The sequence below is a fragment of the Labeo rohita genome, chromosome 19, assembly GCF_022985175.1.
Source record: "Labeo rohita strain BAU-BD-2019 chromosome 19, IGBB_LRoh.1.0, whole genome shotgun sequence".
NCBI lineage: Eukaryota > Metazoa > Chordata > Actinopteri > Cypriniformes > Cyprinidae > Labeo > Labeo rohita.
The window spans coordinates 38,375,579-38,398,885 of NC_066887.1; the positions used below are offsets into that span (position 1 = coordinate 38,375,579).

The window sequence follows — 23,307 nt, forward strand, 5'->3', positions numbered from 1 at the left end:
CTAAGGCAGGGTTAGGCAACGTCGTTCTTAGAGTGTCGCCGTCCTGACTCAAGACAGTTAGGGTATTTTGAAAAACTCGTAAAAAACTCGTAAATCGTATTTTCTCCCTCAACTTCAAAAATCATTTCAAAATCATCCTACATCGCTGCAGAAGCACAGACACAGTGTTTACAAAGTGAACATGCAAAGAAGATCAAATACTCTTAACTAAAAAGGTAAAACAGTGATATAGGACGATTTTGAGATGGGAGTTTTTCAACATACACTAACTGTCATGAACCGGAACAAAAACAGAGTTCAGGGAGAGTGAGACAAGACGAGCGACTGACATTAAAAAGTATTTAAATTGTATTATTTTTATGCAAATAACTGATCGTTTCGCTAGATAAGACTCTTCTTCCTCGGCTGGGATCGTTTACAACCACATTTGTGATCGTTTGAAGCTGCATTTAAACTGCATTTTGGAAGTTCAAACTCGGGGCACCGTATCAGTCCATTATATGGAGAAAAATCCTGAAATGTTTTCCTCAAAAAACACAATTTCTTTACAACTGAAGAAAGAAAGACATGAACATCTTGGATGACATTATCTGTACATTTTTGTTCTGGAAGTGGACTTCTCCTTTAAGACTTCATTTAAAACCTGCAGAAACCCTGAGTTTGGATGTATTAGATGTTGGACTTCCTGTTTTTAGGAAGATGGTGCTGTTGTAGTGTCTCTATAAATTTCACATGCTCAAGTGTGGTGCGACTGTGGCGTGAATTTAAACCAGCATCACTAGCGCACGTGCACCGCTGATACGCGAGCAGCTGGAAACAGACGTCAGTCGCGTGTGCGTCACCTGGTGGGCTGCGTGACGAGCGCGTCGCTGCCGAGTCTGTAGCTGCTGTAGCTGTTGAAGGTTCCCGGCTCCATGGACACACCGCTCACACTGCTGTACAGATGCTCCACCAGCCCGAACGTCTCCATCATCCTGAACCCTGACACACACCGGCAGCACAAACACGTGTCTACCAAAGAGTTTTCACAAAGCTATCGTATTTCTAAAACTGCTTTCAATGGGAGTGACATGTATTTGAAAACGGCTGAGCTTCTATTTCATGCTGAGTGTTGCACACTTGCTGTATTTTTTGGTCATCAAGGGGTTAAAAAATGTTAAACTTCAGGTAAAATAGCACTCATCACTGTCGCTCCTAATCACAGTGGAGGGGCGGGAAAAATATCACCAGGCGTCGCATTCTACTTGTACAACGACTGAATTAAGGAAATATTGTTGGTCTCCGAATATCCATGTCTGTACATAATGACATTTACAGACTGCAGCATTTTCCAAACAGACGATACACAGCCTTTCTCTACATCCAGTCATCTGTGGCTGCTGCCTCAGGATATTTAAGAAAGGTTAACCAGTATAAACATGTCACAGTGTGTGTGTGTGTGTGTGTTATGGTTTACCTGGTAAAGTGCTGCCGCTCATGGGTACTGATGGACACGCTACAGACAACAAGACAGAAACACGTCAACAAACACACACACCTAATCAGTGTCATTCCATAGACTTCTACTGCTTTTATATACAGCTAGTTATAAATTCCATAACCTAACAATACTCAAAACACTAACCCTAATGGAAAATGTTGCTTTTCTTTACTATTTAGTACTTTATTTACTGTACTGTTATGTATATATGTAATGTTGATATGCTGGAGAGAGTTCTGATGAATAAGAGTGGTAATGCACAGGCAGTCAAGGAGCACAGAAAGAGAAGCAACATGTCCAGAATTCCAGGTCTGAATGATGCACCACGCTTAGTGTGCAAGGACTCCTCACATTCTGCTTTTACTCACTGCAAAAACAACAGGCTCTGTTTCCAGTGTTTCTCGCTTGACCATCCAAGAAACTGTTGTCCAAAGGAAAGGAAGGATGCTTCCTCAACCAACCAGCAGTCAACTAGGTGATCTATGTGAGAGGGAGATCTTGAGAGTGAATCTCCCATATCCAGCTTTGACGATTTAATGGATTATGAGTCTTTATGCCAAATGATGAGTGATGTGTCTTCGGACAAAACCGTCATCTGTCAGGGTGTACAAAGAGTTCCAAAGGCTGATAGCTTGTTTTACACGCCAGTTTCAGTTGAGAAGGATCTCATCCTTAAAGCTTTAATCGATAGTGGATCAGTGGCTTGTACTATTAGCGAGTCTGTTGAAGAAAGTTTGCTGAAGGGTAACCCCGATATCACAAGTCAGTCAGCACAGGATGTTGTCATTGTTGGTTGTGGTGGCCATCATGTGACCCCTACCGCAGTCTATGATCTTAAAGCTACAGTGTACGGCTGCTCCATGATAATTCCCGCTTTGGTTGTGCCTGGGCAGACTGAAGAGATGATTTTGGGCACAAACGTCATAAAAAGACGTCTGACGCAATTGAGAGAAACCAACGGTTACTGGAAGCTCATGTCAAGTAACAATGAGAATGATGAGTGCTCTTTGTTTCTATCTCTTTTCTCTAACACAGAAAGATGGAGAGGCGAATCCATCCCTGAGAAAGTCGGTACTGTAAAATTACAAAGGAGTCTGACGCTAGAGCCACAAACTGAACATCTGGTTTGGGGTAAGCTACCACAGTCTTCTGTCTTGTCAGTGGACAGCACCGTTATTGTTAAACCAACCGAGTCCAGATCGAGACCGAGGCAAATATTGGTCGGGAGGGTCATAACACCACTATGGGGAGATGGTTCTATCCCCTTAAAAGTCATAAACCCCACCAATCACAAAGTTGTGTCGAAGAGAAATGCAAAAATCGCTGACGTGTCACCTTGTATTGCTGTTCAAAATTTACCACTGCCAAAACAGATCCAGTCAAATCTACAGTGTACTGAGGAACCCTTACCGATGAGATCCAGTGGTGAGATGAAGCAGGTTTTGAGTGACTTGAACCTCGATGATCTTGATTTGGAATCGTGTCAAGTGTCAGCCCACTGGAAAGACAAGTTGTTGCACATTATTTAGAAGTATGAGTCCGTTTTCTCAAGGGACCTCCTCGTCTTAGTTTGGAAGAAGAATGGCGACCTCAGTATCTGCACTGACTTCAGGTGGTTAAACGCAAGGACTGTCAGAGACGCCTACCCTTTACCGCACCAGTCCGATGTGTTAGCTGCACTGGGTGGCAACGCGTTCTTCTCAACCATGGATCCTACTTCAGGGTATTATAAAGTCCCCCTAGAGGAAGAACACAAAAAGTACATTGCCTTCTCTTCCCCATTTGGCCTTCATGAGTATAATAGGCTTCCCCAAGGTCTCTTTAACAGCCCAGCCACTTTCATGAGAATGATGATGTCTGTCTTTGGAGATTTCAGCAGTGTCCTCTGTTACCTCGATGATCTGATGGTGTTTGCTCCTTCTGAGTCAGTGGCCCTTCAACGTCTTAAAATGGTTCTCTCATTGTTGTCTCATCACAATCTGAAGTTGGCTCCAAAGAAATGTTGTTTCCTGAGGCGATCTGTGAAATTCCTTGGACACATCATAAGTGAGCAAGGATTTAAGACTGATCCTGGGAAAGTTGAAGCAAATAATGAGATTCAAGCTTCAGATTTGATGGAACCTGATGGAAAAACACCATGTCAGAAAAAGATCAGGTCCTTTCTTGAAATGGTTCTGTATTATCAACATTTTATTGAAGGATGTTCAGCAAAAGCTAAGCCTCTATTCAAGTTGACCACAGGTGCAGTCAAACAGACTCCTGTCACGAAAGGACGCAAACCAGGAAAGAAAGTTAATTGCATCAAACTTTCCCCAGCTGACTGGACAACGGACTGTGAAGAAGCCTTGCACACTCTAAAATGAGAACTGACAAAAAATGTAACACTGGCTCACCCAGACTTTGACCAACCTTTCATTTTGGCTGTCGATGCATCTTTCGATGGAGTTGGAGCTGTACTGTCGCAAGTCCTGCCAGACCCGTGAAGAGATTGCCAGACCCGTAGCTTTTGCAAGTAGAACTCTGTCTCGCTCACAAATGAACTATCCAGCTCACAGATTGGAGTTCTTTGCCTTAAAATGGGCTATCTGTGAGAAGGTAAACCATTGGCTGAGAGGACGGCACTTTACGGCATGGACTGACAATAATCCTCTTACGTATATTCTGACTAATCCACGACTTGATGCATGGGAGCAGCGACGGGTGGCAAAACTTGCTTCTTACAGTTTTGATCTGAAGTATGTTCCGGGAACAAAAAATGTTGTCGTGGATGCTTTGAACCATGAGCCATTCATTCAGTCATGTATAGGACGTCGTCTTATTACTGAACCATACTTACCTCTTTTAAAGGATGTCAGTGGTGTTGTTGACAACTCTGTCCAAGATGCTTTCAAGTGTGCAAGTAATCTTCAGGTGGTGCAGGGAGATGTCGAAGGTTATCCTGACCCAACCAGTGCTGAACTCTCACCTTCAGGATCTTCTGGGAGCCAGGAAGTTTCTGCGTTGTTGGCAGCACACGCTACTGGTGGTTTGAGTGAAGCACTGGGGACAATACCAGCCATCCCACAACCGCAACAGTCTGATCCTCCTTTGCAGCACAGCAACATCGTAAATGCTCAGGGGCAGGACAGCACCTTGTCTCGGATTCTGTATTATATTGAGAGATGTCGAAAACCATATAAGAAAGAACAAGCAAAGGAATCCATAAGCGTACGGAAACTGCTGAAGCACCATGATAAAATGGTTGTCCTTAGCGGCGTGCTATGTAAGGTGAAAAGAGATCCGAAGCTAAACAAGAAACTGTACCTGTTTGTTGTACCTGCTTCTTTGAAATCACAAGTTCTTCATGAAATTCATGATGCAGCAGGGCATCAAGGACGTAGTAGAACGCTGTCGCTCGTAAGACAACGATTCTTCTGGATAGGAATTAAAAAAGATATTGATGACTGCATGAAGAATTGTCGCCGATGTGTGGTTGGTAAAACCTCAGAACCCAATGCATGTGCTCCATTAGAAAGTATCCAAACAGCAGAACCCCTAGAACTTGTCTGTATCGACTTTTGGTCGGCAGAGATCAAAGAAGGAAAGTCTGTGGATGTGCTGATTGTGACAGATCATTTTACGAAATGGCCCATGCATTTCCATGCCAGAATCAGTCAGCCAAACAAGTTGCGAAAAGGCTCTGGAATGATTTCTTTCTAGTCTATGGATTCCCCAAAAGAATTCATTCTGATCAGGGGGCTAATTTCGAGAGCAAGCTAATCAAATAACTGTTGACCATGGCGAGTGTAAACAAGTCACACACAACACCATACCACCCCATGGGTAACAGCATTGCCGAGAGGTTCAACAGGACTCTTGGAAGCATGAGCAGGACATTGCCTCCTAAAGCGAAATCTAAATGGCCACAGATGCTACAGCAACTTACCTTCTGTTACAACTGCACGGAACATGAGACAACAGGTTTTGCGCCATTCTTTCTTATGTTTGGCCGAGTTCCTCGTCTCCAAATTGACGTCCTGTTTCAAAATGTGCTTCTAAATGAGGATGTGGTGGATTACAAAGATTTTGCGTCCAAGTTGAGGAAAGACTTGCGGGAAGCAGCACATATAGCACGGATGCACACTCTGAAAGAACAGGAACGACATGGCAAACTCTATAACAGAAAGGTGAAGGGCTTTTCATCTTTCTATAACAGAAAGATGAAAAGGGTAGAAGAAAAGGAGATGATGGAGAACTGCTGTGGTTGGAACTACAAATCACTGAACATGCCATTTTGTCTCCTACTGCTCTGTGCGCATCACATAAATTCTAACGTCCTCCAAGTCCAGAGTCTGAGTGATGATGAAGGGTAGGACAAATCGGGTCCAATAAAAACAAGAAAAGTCACATATAGACATTTTTTTTAAAATGGCAAAGTTAAAAAAAAACAAAAAAAACACAAAATGACAAAAAAGTAATTTTTAAAATGAACATGAAAATCAATATAGTAAAAAGAGCTATTAAAAATGTATCGTTATACTAAAACAACACTGAAACACACACACTTACTTGCTGATGCAGCTTCGCAAACAAAGGTGATGAGTTTCTCTTCAATCTTTTTGAAAGCGTCCAGATCGTCCACGAAGAACACGTGTCTCTCGCTGGGTTTGCTGGCGATACTCACCAGCTCGCCGTAATCGGCATCGGCAAAACCGATGGCAAACACGATGTAGCCTACGACAAACACACGCTACATCAAACATCACCGTTGACGAGTCGTTAACCGTAACACGGCAACTGTTGTGACCGGCGCAGTGACGACGCACCTTCCGCCTGGATCTCCTGGGAAACCTGGAGCACGTCATCTTGGGAACGGCCGTCCGTCAGCACCACCAGGACTTTGGGCACGCCCCTTCTGGCTCCGCCCACCGCCGTGAACACAGAGTCCTTCACGTGCTGCATCGCCCGGCCTGTAGAGGTCAGAGGTCAAACGCTGCCACACTTGAGTGTGTGTGTGTAAGTGTGTGTGAGTGAGGTCTGGGATTTGCCTGTCTTTGTGTTTCCTCCTTTATAGGAGATCCTCTGAATGGCGTCCAGCAGGTTTTCTTTATTATCGTACGAGCTGAGCTTGAACTCGGTGCGAGCGTCGTCACTGAACTGAGCGATGGCCACCTGAGAGACACAGGACAGACTTATTTAACAGGATGCCGGAGCAGAACGGGATTTATCTCCATATAAAACACTCATTTTTATTAGGTTGTGCATTTGGACGTATATTTAGACTTTATCAAATGGATTACATACTCAAGAAAATTGCTCTTCTCTTCACATTTCACTAAATGTCACATTCAATCAGACTAAAGCCATGATTCGTCTTTTAGACAGTAGCCTGATTCAGAGTGTGTGAAGAGAAACATGAGATGGATCTGCATGTCACTCACTTGAGTCCCGCCCGGTCCGATCTGGTCCAGGGCTCCGGCGGTGCTGTACAGGAAGCGGGTGATCTTCTGGAAGTTGTCGTCTCCGATACTCCACGATCCGTCCACCAGAAACACCAGATCAGCTTTAGCAGCTCGACACACTGACGCACACACACACACACACACACACAGAGCAGATGAGAACCGCTGTGTATACGTGAATGATCATCATTAGTGGATGATGTCATGTGACCCGTACCTTCTTTAGTGGCGGGCAGGGTGGGTGGAGGGGGGGTGGTGCTGGGTGTGGTGGGCGGAGCCGTGGCCACAGGAACTACAGACATGTTTAAATGAGAACACAGGAAACACTTCAGTAAATATGATGCACTCATCCCTGTGAGTCACATGTCACAAAGAGAGCGTCATCTTAAGTAAAATCTTGAGTTTTGACCATTGGTTTGTCTTCAATAAAAGACAAAGTTCAATTTATGCTAAGGAAGAAGGGTCTTATCTAGCAAAGCAAGCAGTTATTTTATAAAAAAATTGACAATTTATATACTTTTTAACCTCAAATGCTTGTCTAGCTCTGCGTGAACTCGGTGTAATCCGGGTCATTACAGTTAGGGTATGCTGAAAAACTCCCATCTCTTTTTCTCGTCCAACTACAAAGTCCTCCTATATCGCTGCAGAAGTTCCGACCAAGTGTTTACAAAGTGAACGTGCAAAGAAAATCAAACGCCCTTTACAAAAAAAGTGATGTAGAATGAAGAAAATGAGATGGGAGTTTTTCAACATACCCTCACTGTCTTGAACCAGAATACACATGCAGAGCTAGACAAGCATTTTAGATTATTAAGTATATAAATTGTAATTTTTTCAGAAAATAACAGATCGTTTCTCTAGATAAGACCCTTCTTCCTCGGCTGGGATCGTTTAGAGCCCTTTAAAGCTGCATTTAAACTACATTTTGGAATTGAACCAATAGTGGCCACTATTGAAGTCCACTATAATGAGAAAAATCCTGAAATGTTTTTCAAAAAGTAAATTATCTGTATTTTTTTGTTCTGGAACGGAACTTCTCCTTAACTGCCATTTTCTTCCTATTTTTCAACTCAAAAGTTACACTGCCCTCCAAAAGTTTGTAAACGCCCTAGAAAAGTGGGGTTTTGGACAATATTGGCATGAATCCTTTTTAATTTGTGATAATTTCGCACTGATAAGGGACAACACAAACTACGAAAACATATTTTATTACATAAACAGTTTAAATTGTCGATTCATCAAAATATCCAGTATTAGCAGCAATTACAGCTCTGCATAATCTGGGCCTAAATTCACTGTATTCTAAACTTAATTGGCAATCAACTGTTGAAGCTATTAAGGTGTGCTGACCCCAAAATCCTTTAAAAACCTGGGCCAAGTTTAATCCAGTAACCAGGCATCACAGCTGGTAAAGGGGCATGTATATATTGACATTATTATGTCATCAAAATGAAAATTATTATTGCTTCTCTTCAATAATTATGAATTATGATTATCCCTATTTAATACTGTACAGCCGCCTTGTCACAATTCTGTATTGTTAAAGGCGGTATATAAATAAAGGTTAAAAAAAAAAAAAAAAAAAAAAAAAAAAAATATTATTATAATAATAATGTCAACTTACTTTAATGCATTTGCACCAAAAATGATAAGGATTTATGCTGAAATCATCTAAAACCACACTTTTCCAGGGGTGTTTCCAAACTTTTGGAGGGCAGTATACGAATATTTTGTATTCCCAATCCCAAATAGTAAGAATGATTTAATTAATTTACTGGGTTATTTCAAATTAATCGTTATATTTGAGCATTACAACAACACTAGCTACATATAATACGCAGGGATGTGGGATGTTAATAAGGACGTACACAAGTTTCCTGAAGTGACAGTGATGACTGATAATGTAAACAATGACAGGTCATGATTATGTGTAACACAATTTTTTGCTGAATTCAAAATTCAGTAACAACAATTTTAGCCTTGAAAAATGACATAATCTTTGGCAGTATTCAGTGCACATGAACGGACTGTAGCAGCGCGAAGACACATACCGGAAAGTGTACACTCAGATAGGAGCGCAAAAATGAGGGAACAGATCACTGCAGTGTGAGACAGCCTCTTTAAGAGTAATTGTTCAAAAACACTGTGCATTAAAAACACAAAGCAGAGCACCAGTCAAACTGGTCGCAACACATATAATGTGTGAGCTTATTATGATTATTAGGGTATACTATATTTATAATATACCTTATTTATTTATATTTGTATATTATATTTATTATTGTATTTATATTCATATTTTATTTATACTATATTATACAATTTATTATTATACTGCTATGGGTGCGTGTTCACTACTGTGCGTGTGCACTTGGATGGGTTACACTCCGGGTATGGGTCCCCACACTTGGCCACACGTCACTTCCCTAATCTACAGGAAGTCAGTCCTTGAAGTTTGAGTTCAACAGGCTCTTCAGCCATGTATTCAGGCAGATAAAGATTTTAAATTTCTTCTTAAGAAAAAAAATTAAGATGTTCCCAAGAACATATCTGAGAACTTCTAAAGAATTTTTCAAGAACTGCACTTAAGAACATTCATAGGAGCTTTGAACTATTTATCTGAAAGTGCATCACTTCACTGCAGATCTGAGTGTGTGTGTGTGTGTGTGGTGTAGCGTGACACATACATGTTGTCTGTGTGGTGGTGACGGCGGGTCCCTCCGTGTCCTGCAGCTGAGCGTGAGCGCTGATGGTGTACTGCGTGTTCGGCGTCAGATCATTGAAGCAGTGTCTGGACGTGGAGCCGCTCAGCCTCACTTCCTGTTTCTCACCGACTGAAACAGAGGATTGAATGGAAAACCCAAAGATTTACACTCTTCGTCTGCGTGCGTGTGTGTGTTGTCATGTACTGCACTGTACATCAGTATGAGGTAAAGCGTGTGAACTCTTCTGAATGTGACTAGAGTGTTACTGGTCTCATTTCTTTTTTTTTGTCATTGTGTATTTATTGTAAAAACTATGGGGTGACATACCACAGCTATACACAAACCAACTATTTATCTTTCACAGTATTTATTTTAGCGAGTTATTATATTCAATTTCCCAGTAAATTCTGACTATGCCTTAATTGTTCTTGTTTTAGCTCTTTTAATTTGTGCTGCTGAACACTCCAACAACGCAATATTTTTTTTAGTTCAACGAGCCACATTTTGTCAGCCAATGGTCTCATTTCTGAACACAACCAGACATCCGTCAAACGACACCATGAATCATGGTGAATCGCTGCATGTTTCAGACTCTAAATGAGGTGTTTTGTTCAGTGACCTGTAATCACACGACGTGACAAACTTATAATCAGCCGACAGCATTCCACAGACTGCCATCAGTTTACATACAACTAGTTACTATAACCTAACACTACTGCATTTTTACAATTATGCACTGGTCAGTTTGGAGATTTTTCTCTATTTTGCTTCCATGTCATGTCTTATGTCAGACTAGTGGACAGAAAACATCCAAAATACGCAGGTTATTGCACTTGATCTGTTTGCATGTGTAGATTTCAATTCTATTCCATATATTCAAAGAGTTTTTTTCTCTTACAAACACAACTTAGCAGTTTTATTCCTCTCTATATTCTAAAGGTTTGTTCATGATTCATTTACACTAATTTATACAACATTTTACTCCTAAAAACATGGTGAATATGTAGTAAAAAAGTGATAAAAAGAGGAATCTAATATCCCCACTGGAAAAACCTTGAACTCTTGATCAAAATCACACAAGAATTACGAAACAATGTTCATATTTCTGTTCTAGACATTTATGCAAATTAATGCATATTTAATTAGAGAATGCCAAATTTGCATATATAAACAACATTTCAGAAACTTAGGGTTAGTGTTATTAGCAAGATAAAAATATTCACAATTCTTAATGTAATTACACTGGTGAGTTTTGATGAGACACTGTATATTCGTTACTGGAGATGTAACGATATCAAAATCTCATGATACGATAATATTGCGATATGAAGTCCACGTTACAATATTTATTGTGATATTTTAAAAAAAAAAGATAAATGAAGACTTAAAAAAAATGAAAGAAAATGTTGTACATTTTAAAGTTAAATTCTTCCGTCTAATGCACCATGAGTTCAAAATAAGAGCTCCAGCTCATGTTCTTAACTAAGAAAACTTAAGTCAGAAAAAAGTCAGTCAATTGACTGGTACCTGAACTTTAAAGGGGACTCAACCCTCTTTTTATAGGTGATATACTGTCTCAGTCTAAATTACATTCACACTGGTGTTTTAGAAGCCAAACAAATTAGAATATAATAATAATAAAAACAATGACAATTTTTGCCATATGTTGTAAGACAATTGCACTGTAAACTAGATAAAAAAAAAGCTTGTCAAGACAAACTTTAAGTCGGCTTGAGAAAGCCGGACCAGAAAGTTTGAAAAAGTTTGAAAAGTTTAAAAAGTTTAAGAAGTTTTAAAAAGTTTTAAAAAGTTTTAAGTTTGGATGGTTTTCAGTTTGAAGTTTAAAGTAGTTTGTTTGAATGCAGTCTGTCAGATAGATAGATAGATAATTAACATGTTGTTAGTATGATTCTAACATTATTAACAAGTTGTTAGCATGTTGCTAGTCTGTTTCTAGCATGAATAGCAAATTACTAGCATGTTTCTACCATGATTAGCAAGTTGTTAACATGTTGCTAGCATGTTTCTAATAGGGATGTAACGGTATGAAAATTTCTGATCACGATTATAGTGACCAAAATGATCACGGCTATCACGGTATTGTTAAAATGTACTGGAAATGTTCTAAAAGTACTGACACATAAATCACTTCACCAAGTTTTATATTTAAAATTAACAAACAACAAATAAAATGATTTTTGCTTGCATAATCATTAATTTAAATGACAACATTACTGTTCTAATAGCATGCTCAAAATATCTAATGAAAATTTTCAAATAAAGCTGTGGAAAAAGTTTCATAAAAAAAGAAAAAACTCACATTTCAGCCTTTAAATAAAGAAAAGGGTTAAGTCAAAATGATAATTGATTTAATAAATTATTATATGTATCTTATCTGTTCCATAAATAATCTGGATAACTGGTCTGAATTAAGCTTGTTTGTCATCAACCGGTCAATATTTAGGCTACAGCAGGGCATGCAAATTCGGCCCCTTTTTTGGCCAGACAAAAACTGCACATAAGCTGAATGTAAATGTAAGTCTCTGTAAATCCACTGTATGACACTGGATGGCGCTTATGGAAAAGCTAAATTACATCTCCCGTGAACTCCGTGGATAAAGCAGCACTGCGATTAAGTGAAGCGAAGGTGAAAACAAAATGCCATTGAACCTTTTCTGAAGAAAGTCAGAACCTTAGAGGTTGATTCATATAATTAATTCATTCAAATATTCATTATAATTCCTGATTTATGTTTCCGCCGGCGGGTGCCCAAACCCCAATTGCGAAGTGAAGTGAAACGACTGCAAATACATTAGTTACCAAATAATACACACATTCTTTCCCTGAGGGTTGCGCTTCACTAAATAAAATTATTTAATAAATATCTGTTTACAATAAACACTTATTCGCCCGTATACAGGACAGTGTTTGAGGGCGCAAATGAGACTGTTACTTAAAACTGTGCTTTATGCTGTATTGTATTTATTTATCATCAGTCATCAATTGTTCAAATCGCGGTAATCAAATACGGTTTTAACGATAATTAAAATATGAAACAGTAATACTAACCGTGGGGAATTTTATCATGATTTATCGTCAAACTGGTAATCATTACATCCCTAGTTTCTAACATGATTAGCATGTTTCTAGCATGATTAGCAAGTTACTATCATGTTACTAGCATGATTAGCAAGTTACTAGCATGTTACTAGCATGATTAGCAAATTACTAGCATGTTACTAGCATGATTAGCAAAATTACTAGCATGTTACTAGCATGTTACTAGCATGATTAGCAAATTACTAGCATGTTACTAGCATGATTAGCAAGTTACTAGCATTTTATAGCAAATTACTAGCATGTTACTAGCATGATTAGCAAATTACTAGCATGATTAGCAAATTACTAGCAAGTTACTAGCATGATTAGCAAATTACTAGCATGTTACTAGCATGATTAGCAAATTACTAGCATGTTACTAGCATGATTAGCAAGTTACTAGCATGTTATAGCAAATTACTAGCATGTTACTAGCATGATTAGCAAATTACTAGCATGTTACTAGCATGATTAGCAAGTTACTAGCATGTTACTAGCATGATTAGCAAATTACTAGCATGTTACTAGCATGATTAGCAAGTTACTAGCATGTTACTAGCATGATTAGCAAATTACTATCATGTTACTAGCATGATTAGCAAGTTACTAGCATGTTACTAGCATGATTAGCAAATTACTAGCATGTTACTAGCATGATTAGTAAGTTACTAGCATGTTACTAGCATGATTAGCAAATTACTAGCATGTTACTAGCATGATTAGCAAATTACTAGCATGTTACTAGCATGATTAGCAAGTTACTAGCATGTTATAGCAAATTACTAACATGTTACTAGCATGATTACCAAATTACTAGCATGTTACTAGCATGATTAGCAAATTACTAGCAAGTTACTAGCATGATTAGCAAATTACTATCATGTTACTAGCATGATTAGCAAATTACTAGCATGTTATAGCAAATTACTAGCATGTTACTAGCATGATTAGCAAATTACTAGCAAGTTACTAGCATGCTTAGCAAATTACTAGCATGTTACTAGCATGATTAGCAAATTACTAGCATGTTACTAGCATGATTAGCAAGTTACTAGCAAGTTACTAGCATGATTAGCAAATTACTAGCATTTTACTAGCATGATTAGCAAGTTACTAGCATGTTATAGCAAATTACTAGCATGTTACTAGCATGATTAGCAAATTACTAGCATGTTACTAGCATGATTAGCAAATTACTAGCATGTTACTAGCATGATTAGCAAGTTACTAGCATGTTACTAGCATGATTAGCAAATTACTAGCATGTTACTAGCATGATTAGCAAGTTACTAGCATGTTACTAGCATGATTAGCAAATTACTAGCATGTTACTAGCATGATTAGCAAGTTACTAGCATGTTACTAGCATGATTAGCAAATTACTAGCATGTTACTAGCATGATTAGCAAGTTACTAGCATGTTACTAGCATGATTAGCAAATTACTAGCATGTTACTAGCATGATTAGCAAATTACTAGCATGTTACTAGCATGATTAGCAAATTACTAGCAAGTTACTAGCATGATTAGCAAATTACTAGCATGTTACTAGCATGATTAGCAAATTACTAGCAAGTTACTAGCATGATTAGCAAATTACTAGCATGTTACTAGCATGATTAGCAAGTTACTAGCATGTTATAGCAAATTACTAACATGTTACTAGCATGATTACCAAATTACTAGCATGTTACTAGCATGATTAACAAATTACTAGCAAGTTACTAGCATGATTAGCAAATTACTATCATGTTACTAGCATGATTAGCAAATTACTAGCATGTTATAGCAAATTACTAGCATGTTACTAGCATGATTAGCAAATTACTAGCAAGTTACTAGCATGATTAGCAAATTACTAGCATGTTACTAGCATGATTAGCAAATTACTAGCATGTTACTAGCATGATTAGCAAATTACTAGCATGTTATAGCAAATTACTAGCATGTTACTAGCATGATTAGCAAATTACTAGCAAGTTACTAGCATGATTAGCAAATTACTAGCATGTTACTAGCATGATTAGCAAATTACTAGCATGTTATAGCAAATTACTAGCATGTTACTAGCATGATTAGCAAATTACTAGCAAGTTACTAGCATGATTAGCAAATTACTAGCAAGTTACTAGCATGATTAGCAAATTACTAGCATGTTACTAGCATGATTAGCAAATTACTAGCATGTTACTAGCATGATTAGCAAATTACTAGCATGTTACTAGCATGATTAGCAAATTACTAGCATGTTATAGCAAATTACTAGCATGTTACTAGCATGATTAGCAAATTACTAGCAAGTTACTAGCATGATTAGCAAATTACTAGCATGTTACTAGCATGATTAACAAGTTACTAGCAAGTTACTAGCATGATTAGCAAATTACTAGCATGTTACTAGCATGATTAGCAAATTACTAGCATGTTACTAGCATGATTAACAAGTTACTAGCAAGTTACTAGCATGATTAGCAAATTACTAGCATGTTACTAGCATGATTAGCAAATTACTAGCATGTTACTAGCATGATTAACAAGTTACTAGCAAGTTACTAGCATGATTAGCAAATTACTAGCATGTTACTAGCATGATTAGCAAATTACTAGCATGTTACTAGCATGATTAGCAAATTACTAGCAAGTTACTAGCATGATTAGCAAATTACTAGCATGTTACTAGCATGATTAGCAAATTACTAGCAAGTTACTAGCATGATTAGCAAATTACTAGCATGTTACTAGCATGATTAGCAAGTTACTAGCATGTTATAGCAAATTACTAACATGTTACTAGCATGATTACCAAATTACTAGCATGTTACTAGCATGATTAGCAAATTACTAGCAAGTTACTAGCATGATTAGCAAATTACTAGCAAGTTACTAGCATGATTAGCAAATTACTAGCAAGTTACTAGCATGATTAGCAAATTACTAGCATGTTACTAGCATGATTAGCAAATTACTAGCATGTTACTAGCATGATTAGCAAATTACTAGCATGTTATAGCAAATTACTAGCATGTTACTAGCATGATTAGCAAATTACTAGCAAGTTACTAGCATGATTAGCAAATTACTAGCATGTTACTAGCATGATTAGCAAATTACTAGCATGTTACTAGCATGATTAGCAAATTACTAGCATGTTATAGCAAATTACTAGCATGTTACTAGCATGATTAGCAAATTACTAGCAAGTTACTAGCATGATTAGCAAATTACTAGCAAGTTACTAGCATGATTAGCAAATTACTAGCATGTTACTAGCATGATTAGCAAATTACTAGCATGTTACTAGCATGATTAGCAAATTACTAGCATGTTACTAGCATGATTAGCAAATTACTAGCATGTTATAGCAAATTACTAGCATGTTACTAGCATGATTAGCAAATTACTAGCAAGTTACTAGCATGATTAGCAAATTACTAGCATGATTAACAAGTTACTAGCAAGTTACTAGCATGATTAGCAAATTACTAGCATGTTACTAGCATGATTAGCAAATTACTAGCATGTTACTAGCATGATTAACAAGTTACTAGCAAGTTACTAGCATGATTAGCAAATTACTAGCATGTTACTAGCATGATTAGCAAATTACTAGCATGTTACTAGCATGATTAGCAAATTACTAGCATGTTATAGCAAATTACTAGCATGTTACTAGCATGATTAGCAAATTACTAGCAAGTTACTAGCATGATTAGCAAATTACTAGCATGATTAACAAGTTACTAGCAAGTTACTAGCATGATTAGCAAATTACTAGCATGTTACTAGCATGATTAGCAAATTACTAGCATGTTACTAGCATGATTAACAAGTTACTAGCAAGTTACTAGCATGATTAGCAAATTACTAGCATGTTACTAGCATGATTAGCAAATTACTAGCATGTTACTAGCATGATTAACAAGTTACTAGCAAGTTACTAGCATGATTAGCAAATTACTAGCATGTTACTAGCATGATTAGCAAATTACTAGCATGTTACTAGCATGATTAACAAGTTACTAGCAAGTTACTAGCATGATTAGCAAATTACTAACATGTTACTAGCATGATTAGCAAATTACTAGCATGTTACTAGCATGATTAACAAGTTACTAGCAAGTTACTAGCATGATTAGCAAATTACTAGCATGTTACTAGCATGATTAACAAGTTACTAGCAAGTTACTAGCATGATTAGCAAATTACTAGCATGTTACTAGCATGATTAGCAAATTACTAGCATGTTACTGGCATGATTAACAAGTTACTAGCAAGTTACTAGCATGATTAGCAAATTACTAGCATGTTACTAGCATGATTAATAAGTTACTAGCGCGATTCTGGTTGCTAGGCATATATAGATAGATAGAATGACCACAGTAATATCGAGTTTTTCTATCGCAGTACTGTCACATCTCTATTGATTACGTACTGTACCCAATTCACCTGTGGCGTCTTGCCTTAAAAAACTGTAGCTCACTTGTATGCACACATTGGTCTCTACAGCATGTGTAAGTATTGTGTAACACTCACTGAGCGGCGACTGCAGGATGAGGCGGTACAGGTTGGCGTGTCGATGCGGCTGCCACTGCACACACATGCTGGTCGTCCGCACCTGATACGTGTTGAGGTTACTCACTCCCAGATACACTAGAGAGACACGCACAGACATCAGAGGCGCTCACACACACACACACACACTCACACACTCAGTGTGCCGCACACTCACGCGTTTTGGCACGTCCGTTCAGAGCCTCGCTGGAACCCGTGGTGTAGGTGGCGATGACTTTCACGCTGTACTCCGTCCCGCTCAACAGGTTGACGATCAGCATGGTGTTGACGTCGTCGCCCACGAACGTCTCCAGCGCGCGGCCAGACGCTGTAAGGGGGCAGAGGTCAGAGGTCAGCATGTGTGTGTGTGTGTGTGTGTGTGTGTGTGTGTATGTGCGATGAGGTGTTTGGGTACCTGATGTGGGCTGGTAGACGATCCGGTAGCCCATGGTGGGCGAGGGCGGCGCGTCCCAGCTGATGCGGAAGCGGTTGTACCACTCCTCTGACACGCGGAGGTTACTGGGAGCAGACAGAGGCACTGCGGAGGAGAGACCAGCTGTCACTTACTTATAATGGATACACACTCACTTCCTGTGACACACGTTTGGCCCGTATGTGTTTTTACATTATTCCTAACTGTAGTAAAATGTGACTTATACACACATGTGACTTCATCTTTGTTTTTCTCTCAACAATACAATTATGACGTGGTGTGTCTCTTATTTTCATGAAAATATGTTATACAGTATGTGCAGTTTTTATCAGCTTGTGCTCAATAAAATTGGAGGGAATATTTGGATTTGAATGTTTTTAATGTTTTTTTAAAGTCTCTTCTGCTCACCAAGCCTGTTTATTGGATCAAAAGTACAGCAAAAACAGTCAAATTTTGAAATATTTGTATTATTTCAATCAGCTGTTTTCTGTGTGAATATCTGTTAAACTGTAATTTATTTCTGTGATGCGCAGCTGAATTTTCAGCATCATTACTCCAGTCTTCAGTGTCACATGATCCTTCAGAAATCATTCTAATATGCTGATTTGCTGCTCAACAAACATTTCTGATTATTAGCAATGTCAAAAACAGTTGAGTACATTATTTTTTTAGAATTCTTTGATGAATAGGAAGATCCAAAGATCAGCATTTATCTGAAATAAAAAGCATTTGTAATATTATACACAAACTTGGAGTCAGTTTTGTCTTTTGGGAAAGAAATTATATAAATTAATACTTTTATTTAGACAGGATGCTTTAAATTGATCAACATGATGATAAAGACATTTATAATGTTACAAAAGATTTCTATTTCAGATCAGTGCTGTTCTTCTGAACTTTATATTTATTAAATAAACCTGAATAAAATCTACTCAGCTGTTTTCAACACAATAATAATAATAAGAAGAAGAATAAATGTTTTATTATGCACATCACAGAACTAGACAAGATGAGCATTTGGGGTTAAACAAGTATATAAATGTTTATTTTTTATGAATGACGGGGTGAGTAAATTACCTGTTAAATTTTGTTCTGGAAGTGGACTTCTTTAATGCAAAAGTTATTTATTGCGTCAGTTCCTCTAACACATTCACTGCTGTAAACATTTCCCAGAATCCACAGTGAGGATCAGTCGAGAGCAGACTCACGTGTGCGTGCGACGCGTGTGATGGGCGGCCCGTCGCCGTCGCTGTAGACCGCTGAGACGCTGACGCGATACTCTGTGTCCGACAGAAGAGGCTGCAGAAGCAGCGAAGTCTGAGCGGCAGGAACCATCGCCTACAGCAGAGAGAAACACACACACACACACACACAGAGTCTGTGAGGAGAAACCACAGTCATCAAAAGTGTTTTGATATGGGGAATGTTCCTGCGGTGAACACAAACACATTTCAGGACGACGGCCTGCAGCGCTGCGTAACTCTGCGGTAAAACCCACCGATAAAAACTAAACACACACTTACGAAACTACACAGAAGACAAAACACCATCAGAAGCCTCAGGGATTTTGGAGGAGAATTGGAAACTGAGTTTCAGGAGTTTCTAAGTCACTGCAACATACAAACGCTTTTGTATTTACCGATAGTAGAGCATTTAAGACCTGCTGAGGTTAAACGTGACAGATCATATTAGTATCACGGATCAAAAACAGCAGCATGTAAAACACCCTTTGATACAGCTCTGCTTCAATACAATTTGGACTGCCATGTGAAAATGACACTTGCATTTAAAGGAGAAGTTCACCTCCAAAACAAAAATTTACAGATGATGTACTCACCCCCAAGATGTTCATGTCTTTCTTTCTTCAGTCGTAAAGAAATTGTCTTTTTTGAGTTAAACATTTCAGGATTTTTCTCCATATAATGGACTGATATGGTGCCCTGATTTTGAACTTCCAAAATGCAGTTTAAATGCAGCTTCAAACGATCACAAATGCGGCTGTAAACGATCCCAGCTGAGGAAGAAGCATCTTATCTAGCGAATCGGTTATTTTCATAAAAATAATAAAAATTGTATTTTTTTAATGTCAAACGCTCATCTTGTCTTTCTCTGTCTGGACTGTTTTTGTTCTGGTTGATGTCAGTTAGTGTATGTGGAAAAACTCCCATCTCATGTTCTCCCTCAACTTCAACATCATCCTATATCACTGTTTTACCTTTTTTAAGGGTGTTTGATCCTTTGTTTGTTCACTTTGTAAACACTCTGTCGGTACTTCTGCAGCGATGTAGGATGATTTTGAAATCATACGATCAGAGTTTTTCGACATACCCAAACTGTCTTGAGTTCAGGTAGAGAAAGACAAGACGAGCGTTTGACATTAAAAAGTACATTGTATTTTTTTTTGTATAAATGTAACAGATCATTTTGCTAGATAAGACCCTTCTTCCTCAGCTGGGATCGTTTACAACCGCATTTGTGATCGTTTGAAGCTGCATTTAAACTGCATTTTGGAAGTTCAAAATCGGGGCACCATATCAGTCCATTATATTTTTTTCCTTAAAAAACATAATTTCTTTACGACTGAAGAAAGAAACACATGAACATCTTGGATGACAAGAGGGTGAGTACATTACATGTCAATCTTTGTTTTGGAAGTGAACTCCTTTAAATCAGCACAATTTGCAATATGAATATTCCGGTAAGAATCAAAGATTTGAAGATCAACACGTGTATGAGACGGTTCAGATCTCACCGTCTGTTCGGCGCGGTCTCCTCGCGTGCTGATGTACGACACCCGGTAGTGACGCACGTTTGGACCCAGCGGATCCCATGACACACGCATGCTGTAGGTCGTCACGTCGCTCAGCTGCAGATTCCTGACGGCCAGACGCTGCACTGCACACACACACACACAATGTTCAGGAGCTATGATCATCAGAGTGCATTCAGAAATCATAATCTTTGTGATTTTTTCCATAGTGTCATCAACTCCTGTTCTTCGGGTTGATGAAATGTCTGGAGAAATACGAGAAGTTCAGAGGAGCAGAAGTGTGTTGAGCTGTGCAAACATATAACGCTTCTAACGCAGGAAACCCATGACGCCGGAAACACATGAGAAATTTTACCGGCTGGTGTCGTTCTGACGGTCGTCGTCGTGACTGTCGTTGTTCTGGCAACTTCAAACACAATTAGAAACAAAAACACATTTTAAACACAAATAAGTGTGATTCTGCTCAATATTTCGGCAGCACTGAGCTTAACGAACGGTCGTGCGGCGTCAGACCTGTGGTCTCGCTGATCTCCACCGGATCGCTCTCGGACTCGTCTCTGTAGACCGCAAACAGAGAAACTTCATATTCAGTCAAAGGCTTCAGACCCGTGATGACAAACCAGTTGGAGTTATCATTGATGAGAACCTGCAGACAAACACAGAGTCATCAGACGCACTGATACTGACAGCGGTGATGAGGAAACATGACGACAGTGTTCAGATCCCATCGCTGTTGTTCAGTTTTCAACAAGACAGACGGGTGTGTGCACCTCTTTGGCTTCTCCTCCTGCCGCAGGTCTCCAGCTGAGTCTGTAGAAGGAGACGTCAGACGCGGCGTCTTTCCACATCACTCTGAAACTATCGGTGGACACGTCACTGCTACGGAAATTCAGCGGCAGAGGAACCACATCTACAACACACACACACATTTAAAAAAGGAGCACACAGCTTGATTTTATATACTTTTTTGTTTATATTTAAGTTTTAATGTTATTTTGAATATATTAATGTGTGTCCTCACTGGTGTTGAAGCTGTCCGTCAGCGGTTCTGCTTGTCCCTCGTTATACAGGGCAAAGATGGCGACCGTGTACTCCGTCAGAGAGGTCAGGTTACGTAGCAACAGAGTGGTGATCGGTCCGACCTCAACCTGAGGTTACCAAGGGCCAAAGGTCAGAGACATGCCGAAACAATTTGGTTCACAGCGGACCCGATGCGCTCTCACCTTATTGGTCTCCACAGCGTCCGACTTCACATAAACAATACGGTAACCTTTGACCTTACGAGACGCTGCGTCCCACGTGAGTTTAGCGGAGCTGTGACTGATGTCTGTGATGCGCAGATTACGAGCCGGAGTCAGACGAACTGAGAGCGAGAGAGTGACACAGGTGATATTTTCAGCACTTCTCTAGTGAGCTGCTATTCAGTAGGTGTTACTGATTCTGGGTGTGTCTGGGGTTTGTACTCACGCGTGGTCTCCTGCGCCGTCATGGGGTCACTGGCTTCCTCTCCGTACATGGCGTAAACCGTCACCGTGTATTCGGTTGCAGGAGTCAAACCTTCCAGTTCAACCTGAGTCACGGAGTCAGACACTTTAACCTGTAAACACACAAGCGCACACTCACTATTTAGGGACGCTGACTCTATTCAAAATCTTCATGCCGGACTTCCGCATGACAGGTTAATGTGTGTGTATGTGTGTGTTTTCTTTACCTCCTTCTCATCTGCGGGGTCGCCTTCTGTCAGAGGCGCGTACAGAATCATGTACCCAGAAGCCCCTTCTGCCTCCCGCCAGCGCACACGCATGGTGCTGTGAGTGATGTCATGCAGCTCCAGATTACTGACCGTCGGCAACGCCACTGACGACAAACACAACATACCATGAAGACACAAGGACTACTGCAGCATTCACTTCTGCAGAACAATTAAACAGATCAGACACAAACAACTGATCATTTCGGCGTACAGTAACACATCAGATCAGGTGAGCACTAATACGAGACGAGCACAAATGATCAGTCCAACACAAAAACATAGATCAAAGGTAATAACAGATCAGGTGAGATTATAGATCACATGTGATAAAGAGCAGATGTGATTATAGATCAAATGCGAATTTAGATAAATGCCAGATGTGATTACAGATAAAGTTCAGATGTGATTATAGATTGGATGTGATTATATATCAGATGTAATTATAGATATAGATCAGATGTGATAATAGATCAAATGTGATTATAGATAAAGATCAGATGTGATTATCGATTGGATGTGATAATAGATCAGATGTAATTATAGATAAAGATCAGATGTAATTATAGATAAAGATCAGATGTAATTATAGATAAAGATCAGATGTAATTATAGATAAAGATCAGATGTAATTATAGATATAGATCAGATGTAATTATAGATATAGATCAGATGTAATTATAGATATAGATCGGATGTGATTATAGATCAAATGTGATTATATATATAGATCAGATGTAATTATAGATAAAGATCAGATGTAATTATAGATAAAGATCAGATGTAATTATAGATATAGATCAGATGTAATTATAGATAAAGATCAGATGTAATTATAGATAAAGATCAGATGTAATTATAGATAAAGATCAGATTATAGATATAGATCAGATATAGATATAGATCAGATGTAATTATAGATATAGATCAGATGTAATTATAGATAAAGATCAGATGTAATTATAGATAAAGATCAGATGTAATTATAGATAAAGATCAGATGTAATTATAGATAAAGATCAGATGTAATTATAGATAAAGATCAGATGTAATTATAGATAAAGATCAGATGTAATTA

General features: G+C 38.7%; 1 protein-coding gene across 3 annotated transcripts in view; it reads right to left on the reverse strand.

Annotated features, from left to right (window-relative positions):
- Positions 1 to 23,307, reverse strand: part of LOC127182137 (collagen alpha-1(XIV) chain) — a 54,666-nt gene that overhangs the window by 13,620 nt on the left and 17,739 nt on the right. For all 3 annotated transcript variants that reach the window (XM_051137266.1, XM_051137265.1, XM_051137267.1), the window contains 20 exons: positions 22,191 to 22,336; positions 21,947 to 22,076; positions 21,703 to 21,842; positions 21,501 to 21,627; positions 21,250 to 21,389; positions 20,993 to 21,125; positions 20,835 to 20,885; positions 20,462 to 20,604; positions 18,918 to 19,047; positions 17,692 to 17,814; positions 17,455 to 17,604; positions 17,259 to 17,375; positions 9,609 to 9,755; positions 7,139 to 7,213; positions 6,901 to 7,040; positions 6,508 to 6,631; positions 6,286 to 6,429; positions 6,029 to 6,193; positions 1,457 to 1,495; positions 843 to 981 (listed from right to left, as the gene is read on the reverse strand). In XM_051137266.1, the coding sequence (XP_050993223.1) occupies positions 843 to 981; positions 1,457 to 1,495; positions 6,029 to 6,193; positions 6,286 to 6,429; positions 6,508 to 6,631; positions 6,901 to 7,040; positions 7,139 to 7,213; positions 9,609 to 9,755; positions 17,259 to 17,375; positions 17,455 to 17,604; positions 17,692 to 17,814; positions 18,918 to 19,047; positions 20,462 to 20,604; positions 20,835 to 20,885; positions 20,993 to 21,125; positions 21,250 to 21,389; positions 21,501 to 21,627; positions 21,703 to 21,842; positions 21,947 to 22,076; positions 22,191 to 22,336 (2,503 nt within the window). The remainder of the gene's footprint in view (positions 1 to 842; positions 982 to 1,456; positions 1,496 to 6,028; positions 6,194 to 6,285; positions 6,430 to 6,507; positions 6,632 to 6,900; positions 7,041 to 7,138; positions 7,214 to 9,608; positions 9,756 to 17,258; positions 17,376 to 17,454; positions 17,605 to 17,691; positions 17,815 to 18,917; positions 19,048 to 20,461; positions 20,605 to 20,834; positions 20,886 to 20,992; positions 21,126 to 21,249; positions 21,390 to 21,500; positions 21,628 to 21,702; positions 21,843 to 21,946; positions 22,077 to 22,190; positions 22,337 to 23,307) is intronic.